The 23636-nt window shown below is 42.0% G+C and overlaps 1 protein-coding gene and 1 long non-coding RNA gene across 6 annotated transcripts in view; one reads left to right on the forward strand and one right to left on the reverse strand.

Annotated features, from left to right (window-relative positions):
• Nucleotides 1-1437: 1437 nt before the first annotated feature.
• On the reverse strand, nt 1438-14130 carry LOC310763709. The gene is made up of 5 exons (XR_014548764.1): nt 13993-14130; nt 12006-12098; nt 3274-4057; nt 2828-3213; nt 1438-1958 (listed from the first exon to the last, which is right to left on the reverse strand). It is a non-coding gene; the product is annotated as an uncharacterized lncRNA (long non-coding RNA).
• A 926-nt stretch (nt 14131-15056) lies between these two features.
• Nucleotides 15057-23636, forward strand: part of MSL2 (MSL complex subunit 2) — a gene marked incomplete at its 5' end in the record, with an annotated part of 28901 nt that continues 20321 nt past the window's right edge. The window contains 2 exons of one of the 5 annotated variants that reach the window (XM_083616291.1): nt 21811-21829; nt 23173-23275. Coding sequence is in view for 1 of the 5 variants with exons in the window: in XM_083616288.1 (XP_083472414.1) it covers nt 15188-15332 (145 nt within the window). Of the gene's footprint in view, nt 15333-21810; nt 22021-23172; nt 23276-23636 lie in introns of those variants that run through there. The other 4 variants (XM_083616289.1, XM_083616290.1, XR_014548758.1 and 1 more) reach the window with 4 other exon arrangements.

Below are 23636 nucleotides of genomic sequence, written 5' to 3' on the forward strand. Positions count from 1 at the left end.
AGCCATAACAAATTGTTTTATTTGCTGTTTGTTTAAAAAACATTTAAGAGGTTTATACTTGAACTGAGAGATTTCCCTTATAAATTGTCGGTGAAATGTATCTCTGCCAGTGAAATAGATACCATTGACTGAATGTATTCATCCTATAGCAGCAAGGTGAGAAGATGGGGAAGCCCACTTGCACAATAATGAATGTTGTTGTTACCTGATGGAGCAGCATGTCCATATTGTAGCACAGAAAGATTAATCTAGAGAGATTATTCCAAGAGAAACAGTTCACTGCAAATGGATTAATACATTCTTTAGAACCATCATCCTACAGAAAAGGGAGAGAAGAGAAGCAGGGCTATTCCATTGGTTCTTCTCAAAGACTAGCTATCTTTGGCTCTTCCTTTACCATTGGCAAACAGCAGCCATTCCACAATAAAAACTGATGTTTGAGTTTGTTGCCCCCCCCTTGCCTGAGAGCTGTGTGTCTTTGGTTTTTATCTGTAAGCTATTCTGGGGGACGCGGGTGGCGCTGTGGGTTAAACCACAGAGCCTAGAACTTACCGATCAGAAGATCAGTGGTTCGAATCCCCGTAATGGGGTGAGCTCCCGTTGCTCGGTCCCTGCTCCTGCCAACCTAGCAGTTCGAAAGCACATCAAAGTGCAAGTAGATAAATAGGTACCGCTCCGGCGGGAAGGTAAACAGCATTTCCATGTGCTGCTCTGGTTCACCAGAAGCGGCTTAGTCATGCTGGCCACATGACCCGGAAGCTGTACGCTGGCTCCCTCGGCCAATAAAGCGAGATCAGCACCGCAACCCAAGGTCAGCCACAACTGGACCTAACGGTCAGGGGTCCCTTTACCTTTAAGCTATTCTGGGATCAATTTCAACTGACAGCAGAGTAAAAATGCCTCAAATAAATGCCCCAACTAGCAGAACACTGGCATGTATCTTGTGAAATTTTAGCTGTGTCCTACTGGCTTCTGGCCAGGGTTGGGGGTGGTAGTGGAATGAAAGTATGAATTTAGTTTCACTGGGATCTGTAGCAGGACCAGTGAATGAACTGAGTTAGGATGTAGCATCACTGTGTTTACCCCCCTCACTTCCCCCAGCACATTCATTCCCACCCTTTGTATATCCCCCTTTGCCCTCTACACTGGTATACCTTGTGCTGGCTTAATTTAAACTAGCAGCTGGCATAAGTAGATGCACTGAGGTGAATAATTTATACTGGTTTAAAGCAAGTTTGACTTGTGGGTGAGGTGTGAGTGACAGACCAGCTGGGAGAGGTTAGGATGTGATGTACCTGGGGTTTGGGATTGCACTCTCACAATGTTGCCCTCTTCTGCAGCTTTTGTTATCTAAATACATTCAGTTACATTAATTTTCTTGCAATTTGAGAAACCAAAGGGCAACCACCTGGTATAATAAATAGCAACAAGCTTGTGTGTGTGCACAACAATTTATAATAATTTTTATTTCCAGTGTGCTTTTGGCTAAGGAAAAATCACACATTCAAGACTGCAATCCTAGGCACACTTACTTGAGAGTAATTTCCACTGAACTGAGACTTGCTTTCTTAAAAACACTAACAGATTGCTCAAAAGTATAACAGTCTGACCCTTTGCCACTATACCTGGACTAAGATCCTATGCACACTCAGCAGGTCAACAACACAATAACAGCAGAAACCAAAAGCAAACATACCTGTACCACAACAGGTACTGCACAACATCCCGATAACAATGCTATAATACCCCCCCACACACATTACCCATGACAGCAATAGTCAACTACTCAGAAAGAGATTGCTGTGACCCCCAACTCACTGCTGTGTGTAGGTACATCAATCTAAGTACGGTAAATTCATCCTGAATGTGATCCCCCTAGGCCCTCCTGAAATTGATCAGTGAAGGCTGCCCCATTCTACTCTAGATGCTGGACAGTACTTGACACAGTCAAGCACAAACTCCATTCCCTCTTCCCGACCATTACCTTTTTCAGTGCCTCTGGCGGGACGTCTTTGTCGATCCGTGGGTAGGGAAAATCCATGCCAAACTTCTGAGCATCGGAATTTCCCCAGCGGACTCCTTAAAGATGAACTTACGCTCAGCCAAAAGCCTTATTGAGCAAAGATTAGCGGACATTGAAAATCAACACAACCTCGCCAGGGGTGGGGGTGTCTGCTCCCCCAGGTATCACGGAATAACCCCACCACTTGGCCTTCCATCATATATGCCATCTCTTTCATCAGTACCACACCGACGTGCATTTATTCGTGCAAGGTTCAATGTCTTTCCATCGAACCTGCTGAACCACAGATTTTCCAAGTGTTTGGTGTCTCCGCTATGTGTGTGTGACGGGGAAACTGTTGAATCTCTTTCACATATAATGTTCAACTGTCCCCTACATAGCGTAGCCAGGGCTAAATTCCTGGGTCCTGCTTTGCTGCGCTTGGTTGGCAGGCCTGTTGAGTCACACGCCGCACTGCTTTTGCAGGATACAGATCCTTCTGTAACTCTGCAGGTGGCGAGATTTCTGAATGCGGTTATCTCACACTCAAAAACCACCAAAAACCAACAACAACATCAAAACTAATCGAACTGTTATGATGAGAGTGCATGTCGGAGTTCGTCTTCAGTTTTCCTTTTCTGTGATCTGTCCCTTGGAGCTCTCCTGGCCCCAAGCTGTCACTTGGCTCTGCTCAATGACCCACCCTTGCATCGTGGTGTTCACCTCCTGTTGTCGGATATATCTGTTTTTATGTCCCTGTGTTTTTATGTTTGTACATATTTTATGGGCTAATAGCCGTAAATAAATAAATAAATTGTAAAAAACTCCATTCCCTGGCATAAAGGGCAGATCCACCAACTGGGTGCTTCTTTCTGATGTGGCTCTTCAAATGCCCATTTAAATTCCACAAGGAAGGTGGCATAATCATTAAGGAAGCAGGCAAGGCTCCAACACATATGGCAGGCAAAACAGGTTTCCATTTGGTCTGCCAGAAAATCCATCAGCTGGAAGGCATTGGACCAAAAAGCTAAGAAACATTAATTGGGTTTTCAACAATTTTGTCTGGGAGGCTAATGAGACACTTTCCCCTAGGAGGTATTTGGGTTGGACTGGAGGTGGCAGCAGTATGGGCTGCCTGGAGCTGACCTTGCAGGGCTGTATTCTCCGCCATCGGTTGTGCAATTTATGCTTGTAGCACACCTAATTCTCTGCTGCCAGGGGGCTTCCTTCACACACAATTGGACTAAAAAAAATGGTTCTGCAACAAGAACAACCTCAGTTTTACAGAGTTTTTGACTCAAGGTAAGAGTTTAGGTTTGGGCAGGGTGGGGCTAGACTTCAGGATTTAACAGCTCCCTGGACAGTTCTATGCAGGGTTCTGGCTGGAGACTCCACTAGAGCAGAACTCAAATGTTTCAGTATCAGTCAACGTCAGACTGAACCTTAAATAAGAGCTGCAGCTTTGAGCAGTTAGCTCTGCCTTCTCAGAAAGAAACCGCCTAATTTAAAGGAGTCCAGCAATCACATCCCATAATTCTTCTTGTGTCTTATTAATTTCTGCAACTTCTCCCTTAACCCTTTCTTGCTCCTTCCTTATTTCCTTTAATTCCTGTTTTATTCGTTTCATTTCTTCTTCCAGGTTTTGCGTTCTTTTTGTTATGTCCTTCATCTGTCCCTTCAATTCATTAACTGTCATGTCATATTTTTCATTCATCGATTCTAATCTCATCTCCAAATTCTTCTCACGTTGTTTAATATCTTTTTTAATTTTTGTAAACATTTTTAAAATGTGTCCCTTAAATTCAATATCTTGTTTTGATCCTCTTCTTTCCAAAGGTGTCCCACCTTCTCCTGTTTTCTTCGGTGTTTGAGACATTATTTCTCTTTTCGTGCCACTAAGTATCACCCACAAATTTAACTTAACACCCTTCTGCCTCTTGATTGGCCAATCCACTATATTAGCAATCTTTGGGACACCAAATTTCTTCAAAGTAAACAACTAAAAAAGGAAAGGAGCTTTTTCTGCCTCTTGTTTGGCTAATCCATTGTAGTAGCCTAATAAAATAGTCAAATGGGATAAACAAAAAATAATGATAGTATTAAAAAGAAGAGCAACAAAAAAATACAATCAGGGAGACAAAATCTAAAAACCACAATAAGGGACAGCAAAGAAATATAATAAATAAATAAATAAATAAATAAATAAATTTCTTCCACCACTTGCCTGGCCAATCCAATCCTTTAATCAAAGTTCCAACAAAACCATATACACCAAATTTTAATCCATTATTCCTAAAAACAAATTCAGAAAAAAAGTAAAAAGAAAACAGGAGAGAAAAAAAGGGGGGAAAGGAGAAAGAAAAAAGAGGAAAAAAGGGAGAAAGAGAAATATATATATATATATATATATATATATATATATATATCTTCACCAAAGCAGCAGAGCCATAAATCTCCCAAAGCAAAAACAAAGCTAATCTTCCCCAGGGAACACAGTCCAGCACCATAAAATAAAAAATCAAAGTCCTTCTACTCCAACATGAATTGAATGAATTGAGGTAAAGAGAATCAAATTTGAGATTGAGATCCGCGCCTGAAGTACAAGGGGAGAATATTCTGGAGAGGCTAACATTGGAGATTGCACAATGATTAAGTATGGAAGTGGGAGATGTCAGAAAGACAATTCAGAATGCTTTTAGAATTAAAACAAGGACTGTTAAGGCAAAGAAATTTCCAGGAGATTGTTTGATTACCGGATTTTTTGCCCTATAGGACGCACCGGCCCATAGGACACACCTGGATTTGGGGGGGGGGGGGATAAAGGGGAAAAAATATTTTCCCCCCAGCCCGAGCTTCCCCTGACGCCAGCCTCCAGAACAGGAGCTTGCGGGGCTGGGGGCGGGGAAAGCGGAGCTTCCCCCTCCCCCAGAACGGGACCCAGAGCCATGCCGAAGCTTTGGCATCGCTCTGGGAGCTTGCGGGGCTGGGGGAGGGGGAAGCCCTCCGCCAGCCTTCTAACCAAGTCGGGGGACAGCGGGAAAGGCACGCTGCGCCTCCCGCTGTCCCCAGCGTTTGCAGGGGTGTCGATGGGGAGGAGCAGGCTTCTCCCCCCCGCCAGCCTTCTAACCAAGTCGGGGGACAGCGGGAAGGGCACGCTGCGCCTCTCCCGCTGTACCCCGAGTTTGCGGGGCTGGTGACGGGGAAGAGCAGGCTTCTCCCCCCCGCCAGCCTTCTAACCAAGTCGGGGGACAGCGGGAAAGGCGCGCTGCGCCTCTCCCGCTGTCCCCCGAGCTTGTGGGGCTGGCGGTGGGGCTCTCCAGGCTTCAGCGAAAGCCTGCATTCGCCCCATAGGACGCACACACATTCCCCCTTCATTTTTGGAGGGGAAAAAGTGCGTCCTATAGGGCGAAAAATACGGTATATTTAAAGATAGAGAAATGAAGAATTTGATTTTACAGAAAAACAGAGAAAAAAGGCTGTGCATTGATGGAGCTTTTATAATCATTTTTAAAGACGTCCCACTTTGTTTATTGAAAAAACGTGACCATTACAAACCATTGAGACAGGCATTACGGAAAAAATGGAATTGAATTTATGTGGGAATTTCCAGAAGGTATCTCCTTTCACTATAAAGGGGAAAAGTTTAAGTTTACAAGAGCTGATGAAGCACATGAATTTTTGAGAAGATACAAAGAGTTGGGAGAAGGGGAGGAAGCAATTGTGGCAGGAGCAGCAGGATTGGAAGAAGAAGAAATAGATAGTAAAGAAGAAGAAGAAGAAGAAGAAGAAGAAGAAGAAGAAGAGGAAGAAAGACAAGTTTAAGACTTTTACATTCTTATTGGTAAAGGGAACACAAAATGGCATTGAAATTATGGACATGGAATGTTAATGGAATGAATGATAAAAAGAAAAGACATAAAATTGGACATTTCCTTAAAAAAAGGAATTTGGACATTATTTGTTTACAAGAAACTCATGTGGTGAGAAAACATAGAAGAGTATTGATTAAAAAAATTGGGAAATGAATTTGTTTCATCAGACAGAAGCAGGAAATGAGGAGTGGTTTTGTATATAAAAAATAAATTTGAGGCTCGGCAAATACGGTATTTAAAGATGAAGAAGGTAGGATAATTGCAGTACAAGTCACATGGCAAGGCAAAAAATTGATAATAGTCGGAGTGTATGCACCAAATGGAAGTAAAACTGAATTTTATAAAGATTTAGAAGAAAAATTATTTGAATTTGTGGATCAGAAAATCATAATAATGGGCGACATGAATGGAGTGGTTTCGATGGAAATGGATAGGTTGAGATCAAGAGGAAAATCGAAAGAAGGGAAACTACCTAAGACTTTTTTTTAAATGATTGAGAACTGTAATTTGATAGATGTTTGGAGATTAAGACACCCATTAGAAAAACAATTTACTTATTTATCAGAACCAAATCAATCAATGTCACGAATTGACTATATTTGGATATCCAGCGAGTTAACACCAAGAGTGACAAAAATAGAAATACAACCAAAAATACTTTTGGATCATAATGCAATAAAATGTGAAATAAAAGAAATGGAGGAAAAAACTTTTCGATGGAGACTAAATGAGAACTTATTAGATGATCAAATAAATGAGAAAGCACAGAAGACTCTGATGGATTATTTTGTGAATAATAGTAATAAAGGAACAAAAACAAGTGTGGTATGGGATGCTAACAAAGCAGTAATGAGAGGCTTCTTTATACAGCAAAACAGTATTAGAAATATATTCAGAGAAAAAGGCAAGAAAGAAGTACTAAAACAAATAATGGAAAATGAGAAAAAAAATAGTTAAAAACCCAAATAATGTGAAAATAAATCAGAATATTAAAATCTTGCAAAGTCAATTTGCAATTATAATAAACCAAGAAGTAGAATGGAATATTAAAAGAATGAGACAAAAGAACTTTGAATATGCTAACAAATCTGGCATGGCAGATCAAAAGGAGAAAGGAACAGAATACAATTAATAAGATTGTAGTGGAAGGAAAGGAAGTAGATAACCTGAAAGAAATTAGAAAAGGATTCGTAATTTTCTATAGACATTTATATAAAAGAGCTGGAGAGAATGATGTAAAGACAGAAAGGGGTGCAAAAAATTCCGACAGAAAAGAAAGACAGACTGAATGACCTAATTGAAACAGAATAAATTAAAGTTGCTATAAAAGAACTAAAAAGTGGAAAGGCAACGGGACCGGATGGATTCACAGCAAAATATTATAAAGAAATTAAATACGCCCTACTTGTACTGTTGAAAGAAGTGATGAACAATATATTAAGAAAAGGAGAATTACCAGAAACATGGAAAGAAGCATATATTACATTAATACCAAAACAAGATTCGGGTTTAACACAAGAACTATGGGCCGATTTTGCTGTTAAATAATGATTACAAATTAGTGGCAAGTATACTGGCAAATATTTTGAAAAAGATATTGAATGAGATAATTCATAAGGACCAAGCAGACTTTTTACCTGGCAGACAGATGAAAGACAACATAAGAAAAATAGTTAATATAATTGAATATCTGACTGCCAGAAATGAAAAGCAAGCAGTGTTAATTTTTGTGGATGCGGAAAAGGCCTTTGATAATATATCTTGGGAGTTCATGTTAAAGAATTTGGAATTAATGGACACTGGAAAATTCTTCTTAAAAGGATTAAAAGCTATATATTCAGAACAGAGAGCAAAACTGATTATAAATAATATAGTAACAGAAAGTATCGATGTTACGAAAGGTACAAGACAAGGGTGTCCATTATCACCATTATTATTCATATTGGTACTGGAAGTCTTTCTACGGATAATAAGGAGAAATGAAACAATAAAAGGAATTTCAGTTGGTCGGAATGAGTATAAAATGAAAGCCTTTGCCGATGACTTGGTACTAACAATAGAAGATCCAGTTACAAGTGTTAAAGGAGTATTAGAGGAGATAGAACAGTTTGGGCAAGTGGCAGGTTTTAAACTGAACAAAAAGAAAACCAAAATGATAGTTAAAAATATGAAACAGGACTTGGTGGAAGTACTGCAGCAACAAATTGGCATAGAAGCAGTAAAAAAAGTTAAATATTTAGTTATTTGGTTAACGCCTAAAGATATGATTCTATGATTCTATGATTCTATGATATTGATCTTTTTCAAAATAATTATACACCGGTGTGGAATGGAATTAAAAGAGTGGAAATATGGGGAAGGATGAAATTGTCGTTTTGGGGAAGGATTTCTGCTATCAAAATGAATGTGCTACCAAAGATGTTATTTTTGTTTCAGTCAATTCCAATAATCAAAGGAGCAACAATTTTTAAAGAGTGGGAAAAAGCAATTTCAAGATATATCTGGCAGGGAAAGAAGCCGAGAATACAATATAAGTTGTTAACATATGTTAAAGAAAGAGGAGGCTTCGCCCTGCCAGATTTGAAATTGTATTATGAAGCATCTTGTCTCTGTTGGTTAAAGGAATGAATGTTATTAGTAAATACAGAATTGTTAGATCTGGAAGGTTATGATAATAGATTTGGTTGGCACGCATATTTATGGTATAACAAAACAAAAGTCCACAAAGGATTTGGAAACCACATATTTCGAAGATCTCTAATAGAAATATGGGATAGGTATCAAAACCTACTGGAACTTAAAACACCACATTGGTTATCTCCATTAGAAGCAATGAGTGTGAAAAGGATCAATATGGGTGGGAATTGGATAACTTATGGGGAATACAAGAAGGGAGTAAGTGGAAGATGAAGCCATATGAAGAAGTTAAAGAATATGTGAATGATTGGCTCCACTACTGCCAGGTCAATGAAATGTTTAAACAGGATTTTAAAGAAAAAGGATCTGATGATAATAAATCAAAGTTTGAAGTAGAGCTATTAAGTAATAAATATAAAATTTTGTCCAAAATGTATAAATTGCTGCTTGAATGGCATTTGAAGGATGAGGAGGTAAAGTCGGGTAATGATTCATTGGGCAAAGATATTGGGTATAATATACAGTTGAATGATTGGGGGAAACTATGGAATGAAGGTTTAAAATTTACTGCATGCAATGCCTTAAAGGAAAATGTGATGAAAATGATGTATAGATGGTATATTACACCCGTTAAATTAGCTAAAATGTACAAAGTTAGCAATAAATGTTGGAAATGCAAAGAAAAAGAGGGAACATTTTATCATATGTGGTGGGAATGTAAAATGGTGAAAAACTTCTGGGAGATGATATATAATGAGATGAAAAGAATGTTGAAATATACATTTATTAAGAAACCAGAAGCATTTTTACTTGGCATTGTAGGAGATGATATAAACAGAAAGGATTGTAAGTTGTTTTTATATGCAGTGACAGCAGCAAGAATATTATTGGCACAAAAATGGAAGCAAGAAGAATTACCGACAAAAGAGGAATGGAGGATGAAATTGATGGACTATGCAGAATTGGATAAACTAGAAGAATTCAAAACCTGCGGGACCAGAGATTCACAGAAGTCTGGTGTAAATTTACGGACTATTTGAAAAGTAATTGTGATGACCAGATTACGTTTGTAGGTTTGCAGGAAGTTTTGTGAGGTAAATTATTTGAATTATTGCAAAAATGGTTAAACAGGTGGATTGTGAGTTAATATAATTAAAGGCAATAGGAATTTAAGAAATGCAGAAGAAATGATAAAAAAGATTGTATAAGATGTGAAGTTCCTGAAATTATAAATTTTATATATATATATATATATATATATATATATATATATATATATATTAAAGGGGTCCAGTCTGCTTTAGCAGTTGTCACCTCTGACGGAAAGGGGAGACCGTGCTTCTACTAGGCTTCCAAGCTGGAGTTCTTCAAGTCAGAGGAGGAAACATCATCATCATCTATTCCACTTTATATGTTTAAGAAAAAATCTCAGAGTGGTTTGCAACACATAAAAACATCAACTAAAAGAATCCAGAATAAGACTTCCTGTTTGCATCAAACCTGGTGCTCTGGCCCCAGGAGGGGTCCCAGACAGAGATTAATGGGGGGTAAGGGGCATGTCTCCCCTAACCTTTTGAGGGTATTGAAAGGGCAAGACCCACTGTCATCCGTTAATGCCTTTTCTTTGTTTGTGAGCGGGGATGGAAATCCCTGTCTCCCAGACAAAAAGGTAAGGGCACTGGGCTCAATGGCTTCATCCAAGGACAGCCCAAGCAAGCTACCGTGGTAAGCTGTGGAACACCTTTGAATTTGGACAAGAGGCACCCCGCTGAAAAGATCCTGATTTATGCTGGAGGAGAAAATCATCGGTTTCGAAAGGTTTGGAAATAATGAAAGACGCTAATTTTTGCTTTGCTTGAACGGTGGAAGGAGCGGAGGGGAGGCAATATTTTAAGTCTCTTTTTTTTATCTAAAGCAATGGAATGCAAAGTTTTCAGGACGAGTGGACTTTAAAGACACCTCTTCGCAATTAATTTATTTTATAACTAAGGACTTTGCCTGAAAGAAGATGGAGACTAATAACCTTGAGGGACTTTTGAGGGATTTTGACCACCCCTTGGAACTTCATATTGTGAAATGAAAATAGTAAAGAAGAAAAGATGGGTAACAACTGGATTGACTTTAAGCACTCAGAAGAGAATAAACTGGAGTTGGATGTAATGGAACTGAGGATCAGAAGGATGGACTGCAGGAAGATTTATTAGTTTAGGGGGAAGGATGGAGAGGAGATCTGGATTTTGCTGCGATTACATCAGCCCACCCCCCTTGAAACTTGAAGCTGGAAAAAAGAACAGTGAAAGGGACAGGATGGACCACAGTGTATACCATTCTTGACAGACTTTCAGACAGAAGAGAGATGGATTGTGATTGTTTATTAATGAGATGGTTGTATGTAAAACTGAGGATTAAATTTGGCGAAATGTGAAGGATGGGTGATGCTTGGAGATTGGCAGTGTTAGAGGGGGAGAATGTTTATTATATATTTATACCCCCCAAAAATCTAGGGGTTTCATTTTCACCCTCTGCATGCCACACCCGTGCAGCTGAGTTGATTACTGGGGACAGATGTCAGGCAGCAATGTTCAGGGCCATGTTAAGGAGGAATGTGTGTATGTTATAGATAGATGGAAGATTTACTCTACTCAACTATTTTGAGGACAGGTTATGACAATGTATAAAAGCCATAGCAGAAATTGGTAATTGAACAGGTGATGTGTAGGGAGAAAGGATGAGTGCATTTTGAAATAATAGTTGGAAAAGTTATTTTATTAGGAGCAGCAAAGGAGAGTGGAAAATAGAGGGGACATTTGGGGGGGTTAGTTTTTAAATTTGTATTGAATTTATATTAATTTGGTGACAATTTGTTTAAAATTATGGAAAATAAGCAATTGGCAAAAAATCTCAAAAACAATTCAGAATAAAACATAACTGAAGAAAGTCAAATATAATGATTACAGTCAAAATAAAACCTTACAAAGGAGGCCCATTATGGACTGCACACTTAAACGTGTTAGCCGCCTAGAGTGGCTGGGGAAACCCCACCAGATGGGTAGGGTATAAATATTATTATTATTATTATTATTATTATTATTATTATTATTATGGCAAACGTGACCAAAAATATCTGAAACATTTCAAAAGATAACATTACTAAAGCAAGTCAAATATGAAATGAACATTCAAACAGGCATAATTAACAAGAAAATAAAGTATTATCATAAGCATATAGCATATCTGCTGCTGCTGTTAGTCCTGCTAATGGTTGTCCAGGGTGGGCAATGACTGTGAAAACTGAGGCTCTATGATCTGGGCCTGCAGAAAAATACAGCCAAGATGACCTCCTCAGACTGGAAGTTACTCAGTGGGCTCGTTTTGCATACGTGCTTCTGCCTTAATATGAACATCTAGGGTTGGCCCTGAGGCAAATTCCATCTCCTCCAAATCCCCCGTTTTATATTCCAACAACAAGGAAACCAAGCCAGCGCATGACATACCATATCTGACATCATCCTTACAGGTTCAGGCTATTCATCCTTGATTATATGTTCCTCATTTCTGTTCTGCCAAGGGTAGGGTTCTTTCTGGATCTGGAGCTAATAAGCACACCAGTGGATAAAGAATAAGTCATGATTTATTTGCATAAGGTTAACAAATAGCAGCAGGCATACAAAACACAAATTATAGCATACCAGACAGAAGTCACACACAATCTCCCCTTCAGCTGCCCGGAGCTCCAGGTAAAGCAGCAAGAGAGACCCTGGCCGACAGTCTCACAGCATCTGGTACCTCTGTCTATGAAGAAGCTCCCTGAGTCCCTTCAGCCTACAGCTTTTATTGCCAACTTTGATTTGATTGACTGCACCTGGTCAGCAGGCATCACTCATGATCAGCCCGGGATACTGGGTGTGACTAATGCGGAGTAGCTGAGAGTCTCCAGCCCAATTCACTGCAACTGGGTATCCTCCCTACTAGCCAATCAGCACTTAGAACACAGGGGACCCGGGAAACTCCTGACGTAGGTGTGTGAAAAACAAATTATACTGTCATGAATCGGCAAATCTTAAACCGGGGATGTAAAAGGGGAAAAGACATGTCCTCTAACTCCTCGAAATTACAGTGGTCTTCCGCGTTTCTCCCAGACTTTCATCCCCTATATATGATGGGGTTTTTTTTGCCTCAGCTCATCAGAGAACTCCCTGTAGGCCTATACAGTCACATAGGCTTCGTTAGATGTCTCCAATTTCCTTTCCATTAGAATACTTCTGGAACGTGCCTTCAAAATTTGTCATCCCTCTGGAACACCTTCAGAATTTATAGTCATTGTGCCTATCCAACTTTTCTGACATCGATTTTTTGATATTGAGCTTTTTGATACTGATTTTCCGAGAGTCTAGTGTATATATCTGACTATGCTCAGTTTTTACATCCCTTGCTATTATATATTCCAATATGATATGCTCACATTTCCCCAAGGTTCTCACCATTTTCACTTCATAACCAGGACAGGCAAGGATCAAATGGAGCAGCAGAATAGGGCTGTTACTCTGTCAGACAAGCTGCATATACTGAGCAACACAGGTTAGAGCACAAGTTATATGTAGCCAGCGAAACTTCTAAGTCCACCAAGTAATGGGTCAGAAGCAGTTGTGTGCAGACCTGATATATCATCTCAGGAGGTATATTGCCTTCCTGGAATATGTGTTCAAGAAATGATGGAAAGGTTGATTAAACTCATAAAACTCACTGATTGAAATCTATTGCCAATCCATTTGTGAGCCAATGCTGCAATCAGAAGAAATATTGAACAGATCTCCAAGGTTCTGGGTAGGAAGCTAAAGGATTTGGGGGCACAAGTTGTGTTTTATCACTGCTTCTTGAGGAAGACTGCCAAAGAACTTTTAAGGGAGGTCTGGGTACACCACCCACATTCCCAGCCAGTTACTTTTCTCCACTCAATGAGCATTACAATGGATATTGAGGGGAGATAAACAGCTGGCTGGCTGGCAATTTTGGAAATGTAGTCCTCCTATTGAATTTATTTATTATATTAATATGCCACCCTTCAAAATGGATTCCAGGGCGGTTCATAACACTTTAAAATCTTCTGCCTTCACATAGCATTCTGTTCATCTATGGCAATCTGGTTCTACTTCATCTATGGGAATATTCTGCAGATGGGTGGTGACTATGGTAGACTGGATTGTGCCCAAAAGTGATTATTCTAAAATTAAAAAATAATCCAAGCTGACAGTTGGCCTGATTTTTTAACTTTTATTCCCCCTCCTCCCATTTTTCTGCTTTGCGTAACAAATTGAATAATTTAAGAGTTTGGGGAGATTCGAAGCTTGCCCCAATTTTGTGGGATTTTGTTTGGTTCTAATAAAGGTGTTGCCCAACTGTACGTACGTGTATATACTCTCGAGTGAAACAAGGCTTTTCAGTTACTTGCGAGTAAATCCCCTTAAACTCAGCGGAACTTACTTCTGAGTGAACGTGCATCGGGTCCTGTTGAAGGACTGCAATATTTTTGTGTTTTTACTTGGAGAGTATAGTACTGTATTCATTAACGGTGCAAGTGTCGAGGGTGTTTTGGATTCTTTAGAGAAGGCCAATCTGGTTATTCCGGCAGTGCTTTTCCTTACTAAAATAACGAGTCCGCCCAGGGAGGCCGCGTCTGCCTGCCAGTTTCGCAGCGGCGGCGGGCCAACAACACTCTGTGGGCGCTCAGAGACTTCCCTCGCCGTCCTTCGCGCGTCCCAATCTGGGCGCCGAGATTCAAAACAGGTTCTGCGTTCGCTGAGGGAGCTCCGCCAAGGCCCGGCGTAAGGAGCGTGCAGGGCCGCTGAACGTTGTTTTGTTTTGATAATGGTGAGAGGATGACGTTCCCGATCGCCGCGTCTCTCCAGGGGCAGCGCTACCGCTAACCGGCTTTAAGGAAGACACTGGGCCTTGGTCGGGCTCGCTCAGCGCCTCCCGAGCCCCGCCCAGCTCGCTTGGGAAAGACGGCTCGGGCGCCCGACGAGACGCGAAGGGGGTGGGTGTGCTGAGAGAGAGGGAAAGAGAGAGGGAATGGCCGCGCATGCGCAGTGGCGAACCCAGGCGGCCGCGGTGATGGCTACGCAGTGACGGTTGGATCTAACGGTTGCTATTGACGTTGGGGCTGGGGGGGTGCGGTGGATGGTTCTGACGCCGAGAACGGCCGGGAGTAGCGAAGCCGTTGGCCCCGCGGAGGAGGCCTTGGGAGCCGCGCGGTGATGCGGCGGCGCTGAAACTCCGGACGGAGGCGCCTCCCCCCCCCCGCCCCTACCAGAGCCGGGCCCGGGCCGTCGCCCTGCGCGCTGGGTTCGCGGATCCTGCCTCGGCCCCTCCCCCGCATGCGGGGCCTCCCCTCCGCCTGAGGCGCCCCGGGAGGGCGAGCGAGCGAGGCCGGCATGGCCGGCCGCCTGGAGTAGCCGCCTGGGCCGCCGCCGCTCGGCGCGAAGAGGAGCTGCGGCGGGGGAGGTGGCGGCGGGGAGGCGGCGGCGGAGGAGGAGCAGCAGGCCCCGGCTCCGGCCCTGGCTGTGAGGGCGCTTCGATGCGGGGCTAGGAGCGCAGCCGCCCCTCGGCCTGCCTGCCCTGCCCGGGCGCGGAGCCGCGCTTTCTTCTCAGCCCGGAGCCGTCGGCCTCAGCGTCTGCGATGAACCCGGTGAATGCTACAGCCCTGTACATCTCCGCCAGTCGCCTGGTGCTCAACTACGGCCCCGGAGAGGACCCGCAGTGCCTGGCCGAGATCGGCAAGCTGCTGCCCTACTTCCGGCAGTCGCTCTCTTGCTGTGTGTGCGGTGAGTGAGGCGCTTTCTATTGTTCTGGGCCGCGGGCGAGCCGGCACCCTCCTTTTCCCTCCCTCCGTCCGTCCCTTTGGCTCGGGCTCGCCTCACTCGCTACACCCACTTGGAAATGGGCAGGGAGCAAAGCCTCCGCCGCCTTTTCGGGTAAACCTCGCTTGGCAGCCGAGAGGCGCGCGCGCCCCGCAGGGCGACTCGCTCTTCCCGCCCGAGAGTTGTGAAAGACGCCTCTCCGCGCTCCCCCCGCCGCCCGGCCTCCTTGAAACTGACCGGGAAATGGGCTTGCCGGCTCCTTGAGTAAATGCTGTCACTGACAGGGACACCCCGGGAAGGAGGGGGACACAGACAACAACAAGAACCCGAGTCACATGTCCCTCCTTTGCCGCTCTGTGGACGAGATGGGCTTCTGAAAACTTTGATCTTTTTATAACTCTTCCTAATGGGGTTCCATACTTCGCCTGTTCGCTCAAGCGGAATAGCCTATGTTGATTTGTTAGGGCAAACTTTTTTTTCCTAACACCTTAAAGACCAACTGTGTATGCTTACTTGAAAGTAAGCTTTATTATGGTCCTGTACTCCCAAGTAGGCGTGCATAAGATATCAGGCGAACACTTTTAGTGTGGCATAAGTTTAGACTGAGGATGAGAATGTTTTGCATATGTGTATAGTCGGTCTGTTACTCTGTGAAGTTAAAAGTTTTGGCAGTAGTGCATTTGGGAAGCTAAATATGTAAAGTGTGCTTGCTTTGTGTAGCAACACATTTGAAGTGATGTATATATATAATGTTCGCTGAGTTGGTGAACAAGGCAGTAGAGCTTGAGGGAAAATGTTTGTATACTGGGAGGAAGGGGTAAGGTCATCCCTGTACTGATGGTGTTCAGTTTGTTTTGGTAGTTGGATAACAGACGTTCGCGTGAAGAAACACTCTAACCAGAGTATTGAACAACCTGCATTGTAAGGTTGAGCATAGGAGTACAGACTTCAAAAAATGTAAACAGTCTTAAATTGCATAGGGACATTGTAACATATTCTGTAATCACTCTTTATTAATGTACTGATAACTTCTGGTCATTGCATCTTAAAATTAGCAGAAATAGGTTAAATATTTTAACTGCTACCATTTAGAACAGAGTTTGTGAGATTGCTTTTTGCAAGAGGGAACAAATTTTAGACTGTGTCAGGTCCTTAGCTCTTCATTCACATATTCCTTTAAAAAAAAAAGAATTATCAATTACGTTGAAGGTATTAATTTAAAATAAAACATAACTTCTGAAGTTCATCTCCAGTGAATAAGTGAATGGAGCTGACTCGAGGCACCATGGCATCTCAGGCAGAGAATTCAGGTAGTTCCTAGTCCTCTGCAGTGCATAACTTGTCATTCCCAAAACTTAGTCGACACATCCATTTCTTATTGCTATGATCAAGCATTCTATTAAAGCCATTGGTTTACATTGAATTAAACAAAGTTTAACATAAGTTCTGTGTTTAAACTCTGTTGTGAAAGGGGAATAATATGGGTGATTTTCTACTAACCTGTCCTGTCAGTGCAAGGATTTATGCTTGTGTTGTGGCAATCCCTGCCTCCCCCCCTTTTGCTCCAGAGGGTTGGAACACCTAGAGCAGGTTTCAGGGTTGTGTGGTGGGAGGAGAGGGGGGAAGAACATTTTGTTGCACGAGCAGAAATAATTGCACTGGCAGAATGATTGCCATAATGCTATGTTGGATTTCACCCTATATGGTTAAATACCTGTCCTTTTCATTATGTCCATGGAACTCTTTGTACCTGAGGCAACTGATTCAACCTTGTGATAGGGCTGGCATTTGACACAACTGATACATTGGTGAAAAATCTGACAAAGCTAGCACATGGGTCAGTGATCCTAAACCCTTTGGACTTGTGGGTATGTGGAATCCTGAGAGAATTTTGTGGGCACTAGTCTCAAAATAGCTGCTGTGGGGCATGGAAAAAGAGAAAACATGGAAATTGGATTAAAAACAGATCCTCTTGTATTTTCATGATTTTTACATGGCACTTCCCCTAGGACACCATCAAATGTTGGATGATATATGTCTCCTTGGATTGATCTATGTTGTTGTTGTTGTTGTTATTATTATTATTATTATTATTATTATTATTAATCTATATTATTATTATTATTAAAATCTGTATATATACCTGCAGGTCTCAGAGCGGTTCACAAGATAAAATCACAATGTAAGAACACAAAATACATAATCAAAATAAAAACAAAAACAAAAAAGAATAACCCCCCCCAAGCACATTTTAAAAGGGCATTGGATGTCAATCAGTCAAAGGCCTGGTTAAAGAGGAATGTTTTTGCCTGGTGCCTAAAGGTCTATAATGAAGGTACCAGGTGAACCTCACTGGGGAGAGCATTCCACAAACAGGGAACCACCGGAAAAAGGCCCATTCTTGTGCTGCCACCCTCCAGATTGCTCGTGGTGGAGGCACATGAAGAAGGGCCTACACAGATCCAAGGCTTGTCACTGCCACCATGGTACAAAATGGATATCTTCAGAACAAATCCATGTCCCATGGTAGCTCTGGCAAGCACTAGGTAGTTGGTTTTTACAGTGCAATCAGTAGAAACCAATATTGGCTGTAATTTAATGATGTTTCATAGGGATATCTTTGGGAGAAGAAAAGGCTAAGAAGTAAACAATACACAAATCCAGAGTGGAGTCTCTAATAAGACAGTTGGATGGTGTTTTGTATGCCTCCTTCTGGCAACTCCTGCAGCCGAGCTGGTGCCAAACTTATTGCTTTTCTTTTCTTTGGACCACATCAGTGAGGCCTAGATGGGGGTCTTGTCATCTGGGCAGCCCAGGACCTCCATACACACTGCCCAGGCTTGCGCCTGGGGAGGTCACTTCACTGCTAATAATGCAGCGGTTTGACGTCATCCCTGGAGTCACACTCCATTGTCTTTTGAGACAGACAGATGCCGACATAGAATCATAGAATCAGTGTTGCGTGGAATATAGAATCGTGGAGTTGGAAGGGACCCTGAGGATCATCTAGTCTAATCCCCTGCAATGCAGGAATATGCAGTAGTCTCATATGGGGCTTGAACCTGCAACCTTGGCATCATTCTCTAACCAATTGAGCTCTCTAGTTCTCCAAAGGGCATATCTTGTAAAAATCACAATGATTCTTGCAATGGAGCCTTATTTTTGTGCCACGATGGCACATCCACCACAGTTCACTGTTCCATCATTTTGTGGATAGTTTGAGAAGGGAAGGGAGAGTGACCAATGAGATGGGAGGGGGAGGGGCATGTTTAAACTTTTGGTAGATGCCAGAGAGCAAAGAGAAATTGATCTGAGAGCAAGAAAAACCCTTCTAGACATCCAGTTTGTTGTTTCTGTGGGTTCAGGTGCTCTTGCTGGCACAAACCTACTGGAAACGAATATACAGTGGTACCTCTGGATGTGAATGGGATCCGTTCCAGAGCCCCGTTCATATCCTGAAGTGAATGCAACCCGTGTCTGTGCGTGCGTGGGTTGCGATTCACCGCTTCTGCGCATGCGCGTGTCGTCATTTTGAGCGTCTGAGCAGGCGGCGAAACCCGGAAGTAACGTGTTCCGTTACTTCTGGGTCGCCGCGGAGCGCAACCCGAAAACGCTCAACCTGAAGCAACTTCAACCCGAGGTATGACTGTAAAAGCACAAGACTCAGACCAATGTAGGTTAGCAATAACCCTGACTGGAATCACTGGCGAAGGAAGGCGGGTGCGGGGTGTGTGGTACACACCGGGTGTCAGCCGTGAGGGTGGGTGACATCGCCATGCCATCCCCCCATGCTCGCTGCGTGGGCAGCTAGCAGCGCCACCCCCACTATCCCGGCGGGCGGTTAGCGGTGCCCCTCCCACGCTCTGTGCGGGGCGGCGGGCGGCTAGCCCTGCCTCCATGGGCCGGCTAGCTCTGTCCCCACGCCACTCCCTGTGCTAGGGCAGGTAGCTCCACCCCTGACTGGAATGTTGTTGTTGTTTAGTCATTAATACATGGTGTATTTTGATTTACTGAGATTCTGTTACTCCATTGCTTGATGTAGAAACAGCTGGCTTGAATTTGATTTTAGAAAATTACTTTTTCCATTGTACACCAAGTGCTCCGTGGTCTTTTCTGAAAGTAAATTTTATTCCCTATCTACTGTAGGATTGCTAAACTTTAAATGCTTCAATTTTGGGATCAGTATGAACATTCTGTTTGATGTTGCTGACAGGATCAAGTTTACCTGGATCATGCTTTTCACTGTTGGTCGAAATCCTATGTGGTCTCCTTTTATTGTGGTTGCTTTAAAAGGGCAGTTTTAACTGCTATATACTTGCAGTAATGCTCACTATGTTAAACATAGCTTCCATGTTTTCATGCCATGTTATTCCTTCTAGTCCATGCCAGTGGCAAAGGTCAGGATTGAGGACCTGATAGATGGGACCGAGGGACCACATTTGGCCCATAGACTGGAGGGTCCTGACCTTACCTTTGCCATTGGACATAAGAATAACAAATTGAGGTGTTTTGGTTCTCCTAGAATCATAGAGTTGTAGAGTTGGAAGGGACCCCAAGTGAGTGGCCACTGGGACTGGGCCTGCTGCCAATAAGAAAGTTCCCAGGTATCTCCTTTTTCAAGTCTGTTAACACATTTTCCCTTTTGTTCCAGATGGTTTCAAAGTAATTAAGTTGGAAACACTAGTAAGGAAAGGTATTTGTGTTGGAGCTGGACATTCTGGTAGTAAATAGAAATACATTGATTTTTATTAATGAAATTAAATTAGACATAATTCTTAGAACTGGAAGAACTGATAATTTGTATGATAGCGTAGCCATAATTGCTTAATAATAATAATATTATATTTAAACCTCACCCATCTTACTGGGTTGCCTCAGGCACTGGGGGTGGCTTCTAACACATAAAAAACATAATAAAACATCAAATCTTAAAAACCTCCCAATACAGGGCTGCTTTTGGGTGTCTTCTAAAATTTCCATAGTTATTTATCTCCTTGACATCTGATGGGACGGTGTTCCAAAGGGAGGGCACCACTACAGAGAAGACCCTCTGCTTGGGACTGATTGGTAAAAACATGTGTTGAATACCAGCTCTTCCCTAGTTTACAATGACTGTTCATACACAAACAATATTTTTATGATAGTTAACCTGGTACTGAACAAAGTCCAAGATGAAATAATGACTCTTCTGCAAATCATCACCTCAAACACGGGTTCAGGAAGTGCTAATGCATAGGTCTCTGCCTAGGATGCATGGTATGTCATGGAGATTTGGATGCAGTTTAAAATGTAAGGTGAATGGAATTGATGGCATGTTAGAACCAAATTTCAAAGGCTATTATTGTTACAGAAACACACATTGATTAAGCAGGATATAAATTTTAATAAAACAGAATCAAAGAATGTGCTCTCTGTGAAATGAACAGTTTTGTTTGTCATTTGGTACAACTGTATGTCTTCCTGTAGGGGAGGGAACTTATTTGTTTAGCACTCAAAGGGCAATATTTTATATTTGGAATTATGAGGCTGTATACAGTGTTGCACAACAGAGGAATCCAATGCAACAATGGAAACCCTGCTGCAGAAACAAACCACAAGGCTTAGATTAACATTACATGTGAACAAGAATTCATGGTTTGTGTCTCTCCAAATAAGCCGCAACTAAAAGCTAAGGTTTGTTCTTAGCTTACCCTTCACAATAAGCCATGATTTAACTGTTTATTGTGACATGTGAACAGGACCAGTGTGTCAGTTGCCTGATTTGCAGCATATGAACATAGCTTTGTTTCTAAGTGAATACATGGTTAATCTGTGATGTCTTTAAAAAAACTGGTGGTGTACTTATTTTGTTCTTGAGAGTTTGGTTCAATTGGTGACTGGAAAAAAACTTTTACACAGAATGGAAGATTAGAGACAATTGCCTAAAATATATTCTAGGATTTAGAGTAATATGGTCTATGTGGAGCTGCACCATAACACTTAATCTACTGCATATTATATGTGCAAGGGCAGAGTGATGTAGGCACATGTTGGGCATCTTGATCCCCAGATCTCACGCACCTCATATACTGCTGGTTCTGTGTTGTGGTTGCTGAATGAACTGGTTGGAATCCTGTGCTGCAATGTGTGAGAGGAGGGCAGTGTCAGATTTGTGTCAAGGGCTGTTCATTGAATGTAGTAGATATGACACCTTTTTTTTTCCCTGTGAGTGGAAATGTGACCTCAGACGGTGGGGAGGATCCTAATTAACCTAGTGACTGCTATTCCCTTGCTTATTAACCTTTCAGTGTCATAGTTGCAACAGTGACAATTTTGTGGTGATGTAGCATCAATTGTTACATTGTTACAATACATGGCTACGCAAACATGACAGTTCAATCATGCTGCAAAACCCATTGTGTTAGTTACAGCAGGGCTATAACTTCATAATGTCACATTATCCTGCACAAGGAGGTTTACTGGTGGGTCTGTTTCAATCAAATGGGGCAAATGGAGGAAAGTTTAGTGCTCTAGAGAAGTTTTAAAGTGGCATTTGAGGAAGTCGATGTTCTCACATTGGTATCAGTTTTTAACAAAGCCTGGAATCTGTAAAACTTCAAGCTAAAAGAAAACAATACTGTATGAGCAATTAGGGGGATTGCATGCATAATAGGTAGCTTTCCTTTTGTTTCATATGATGTAAGATATGGTGCAATATTTTCCATCAATATTGTATTTGTTTAAAAAATACAAGCTCCTGTAGTTTTAGAGGAAAATCCATCTTTTATTGCATGGGTGGTCAGTGTCTCCTGAAGGCTTCAAAACAAAATAGTCCCTTGAGCAGCAATTGAGAGGGGGATTTCTGTACTGCCAGAGTAGGCAGAAGGTAAATCCAGATCTACTGTAAAATATTTGGATGACACAGTAGATTGGTAAGGATTTCTGACTCCGTCATTTAACAATGGCAACAGCAAAATGACCCCCAAAATTATACTGCTGAAATGAAGAAAAATCGAGTGGTGGGGTAATTAGAATCAATTATTGCATAGGATTGTGAGCTGAATTCAGTTTTGGTACTCAAAACAAACTTGAACTCAGAATATTTTCGTTCTAAGTATATATCTTTTGCAAATGGATCCAATTGGTGGCTCTTAGGATTCTAGTAAAAAATCAAAGTTGATAAGGCAAGTCTGAAGGGTGCTTACCTTTACTCCTAGATCTTCACTTTCCCTGTCTGCTAGGCTTGCGGCTCTCACATTTTTTCCAACTTTACTTTTTCCAGTCTCAACTTTATAAAATGCTCTTATTCAGGACTCAAATTTTATAACCAGAATAAGGATCATTTTTACAACCAGAATTAGAATCTGCATAGAAAACTATATAATATATTTTTAGGAGATGCTTGATACTAAATGCGATTGTCCTGCACTGAATCTTACTACCGATTTTAAGACTGCTTTTCCTTAACAGCTGCCAGCTCCATTTCTCTCACTTCCTCACTTTCCATTAGTTCCCCTCCTGCTACCCTTTTTAGGAATTCTCTCGCAAGTCAGCTCCTCAGTACGTATAAGTGCTCAGATCATAGTGATGGCAGTCTCAAATCCCGTTCTCCTCTTTGAGTGGAATGCTGCTATGCTCACAGCTTCCTCTGAGGAAGGCACTGAGAAATGTATGTTTTGGGCCAGAAAGAGTCTGGTGTCCTCACTTGATTTATATGCTTTCAGCTTTTTATTAAAGTTCCAACTTAACTTTGATACAGTGTACAGTTTAGCACATCATTGTACAGTGAACAATTTAGCACATCATTCCTTCAGTCTGCTTTTAGGTCAGTGATGGGGAACCTCCAACCTGGTAGCCAGATTAGACCTAGCAGGGGTGCTATCGGCTTGTGAGGCCATTTCCTGAAAACCACGCCTAACTGACAGCAGGTATGGGGAAAGTAAAGACAAGGGGACAATCAGGAGTCTTAAAGTACACTGAGGGAGGCTGCAGCTATAAGCAGTAATTGGCAGAGGCAGCAACTTTGCAGAAATCAACTGGAAAAAAAAGTTTCTAATTGAACATCCCAATGTAGCCAGTCCATGCTTACAAAGGGATCTTCCTTTGCAACCTGGCTTGAGTTCAAGCCGGGCTTCAAAGGCAGAAAATAAAGAACTGGGAGCACAGTTAGTGTGCACTCATGTTTCTTTCCTTTGAAGCTGGCTAATTGATGTTGTGACATAGAGTCATAGAATTGTAGAGTTGGAAGGGACCCTGAAGGTCATCTAGTGCAGTCATACATAACTAAAT

This window comes from Podarcis filfolensis (genome assembly GCF_964270895.1).
Source record: "Podarcis filfolensis genome assembly, chromosome: 5".
In the NCBI taxonomy this organism is placed as follows: Eukaryota; Metazoa; Chordata; class Lepidosauria; order Squamata; family Lacertidae; genus Podarcis; species Podarcis filfolensis.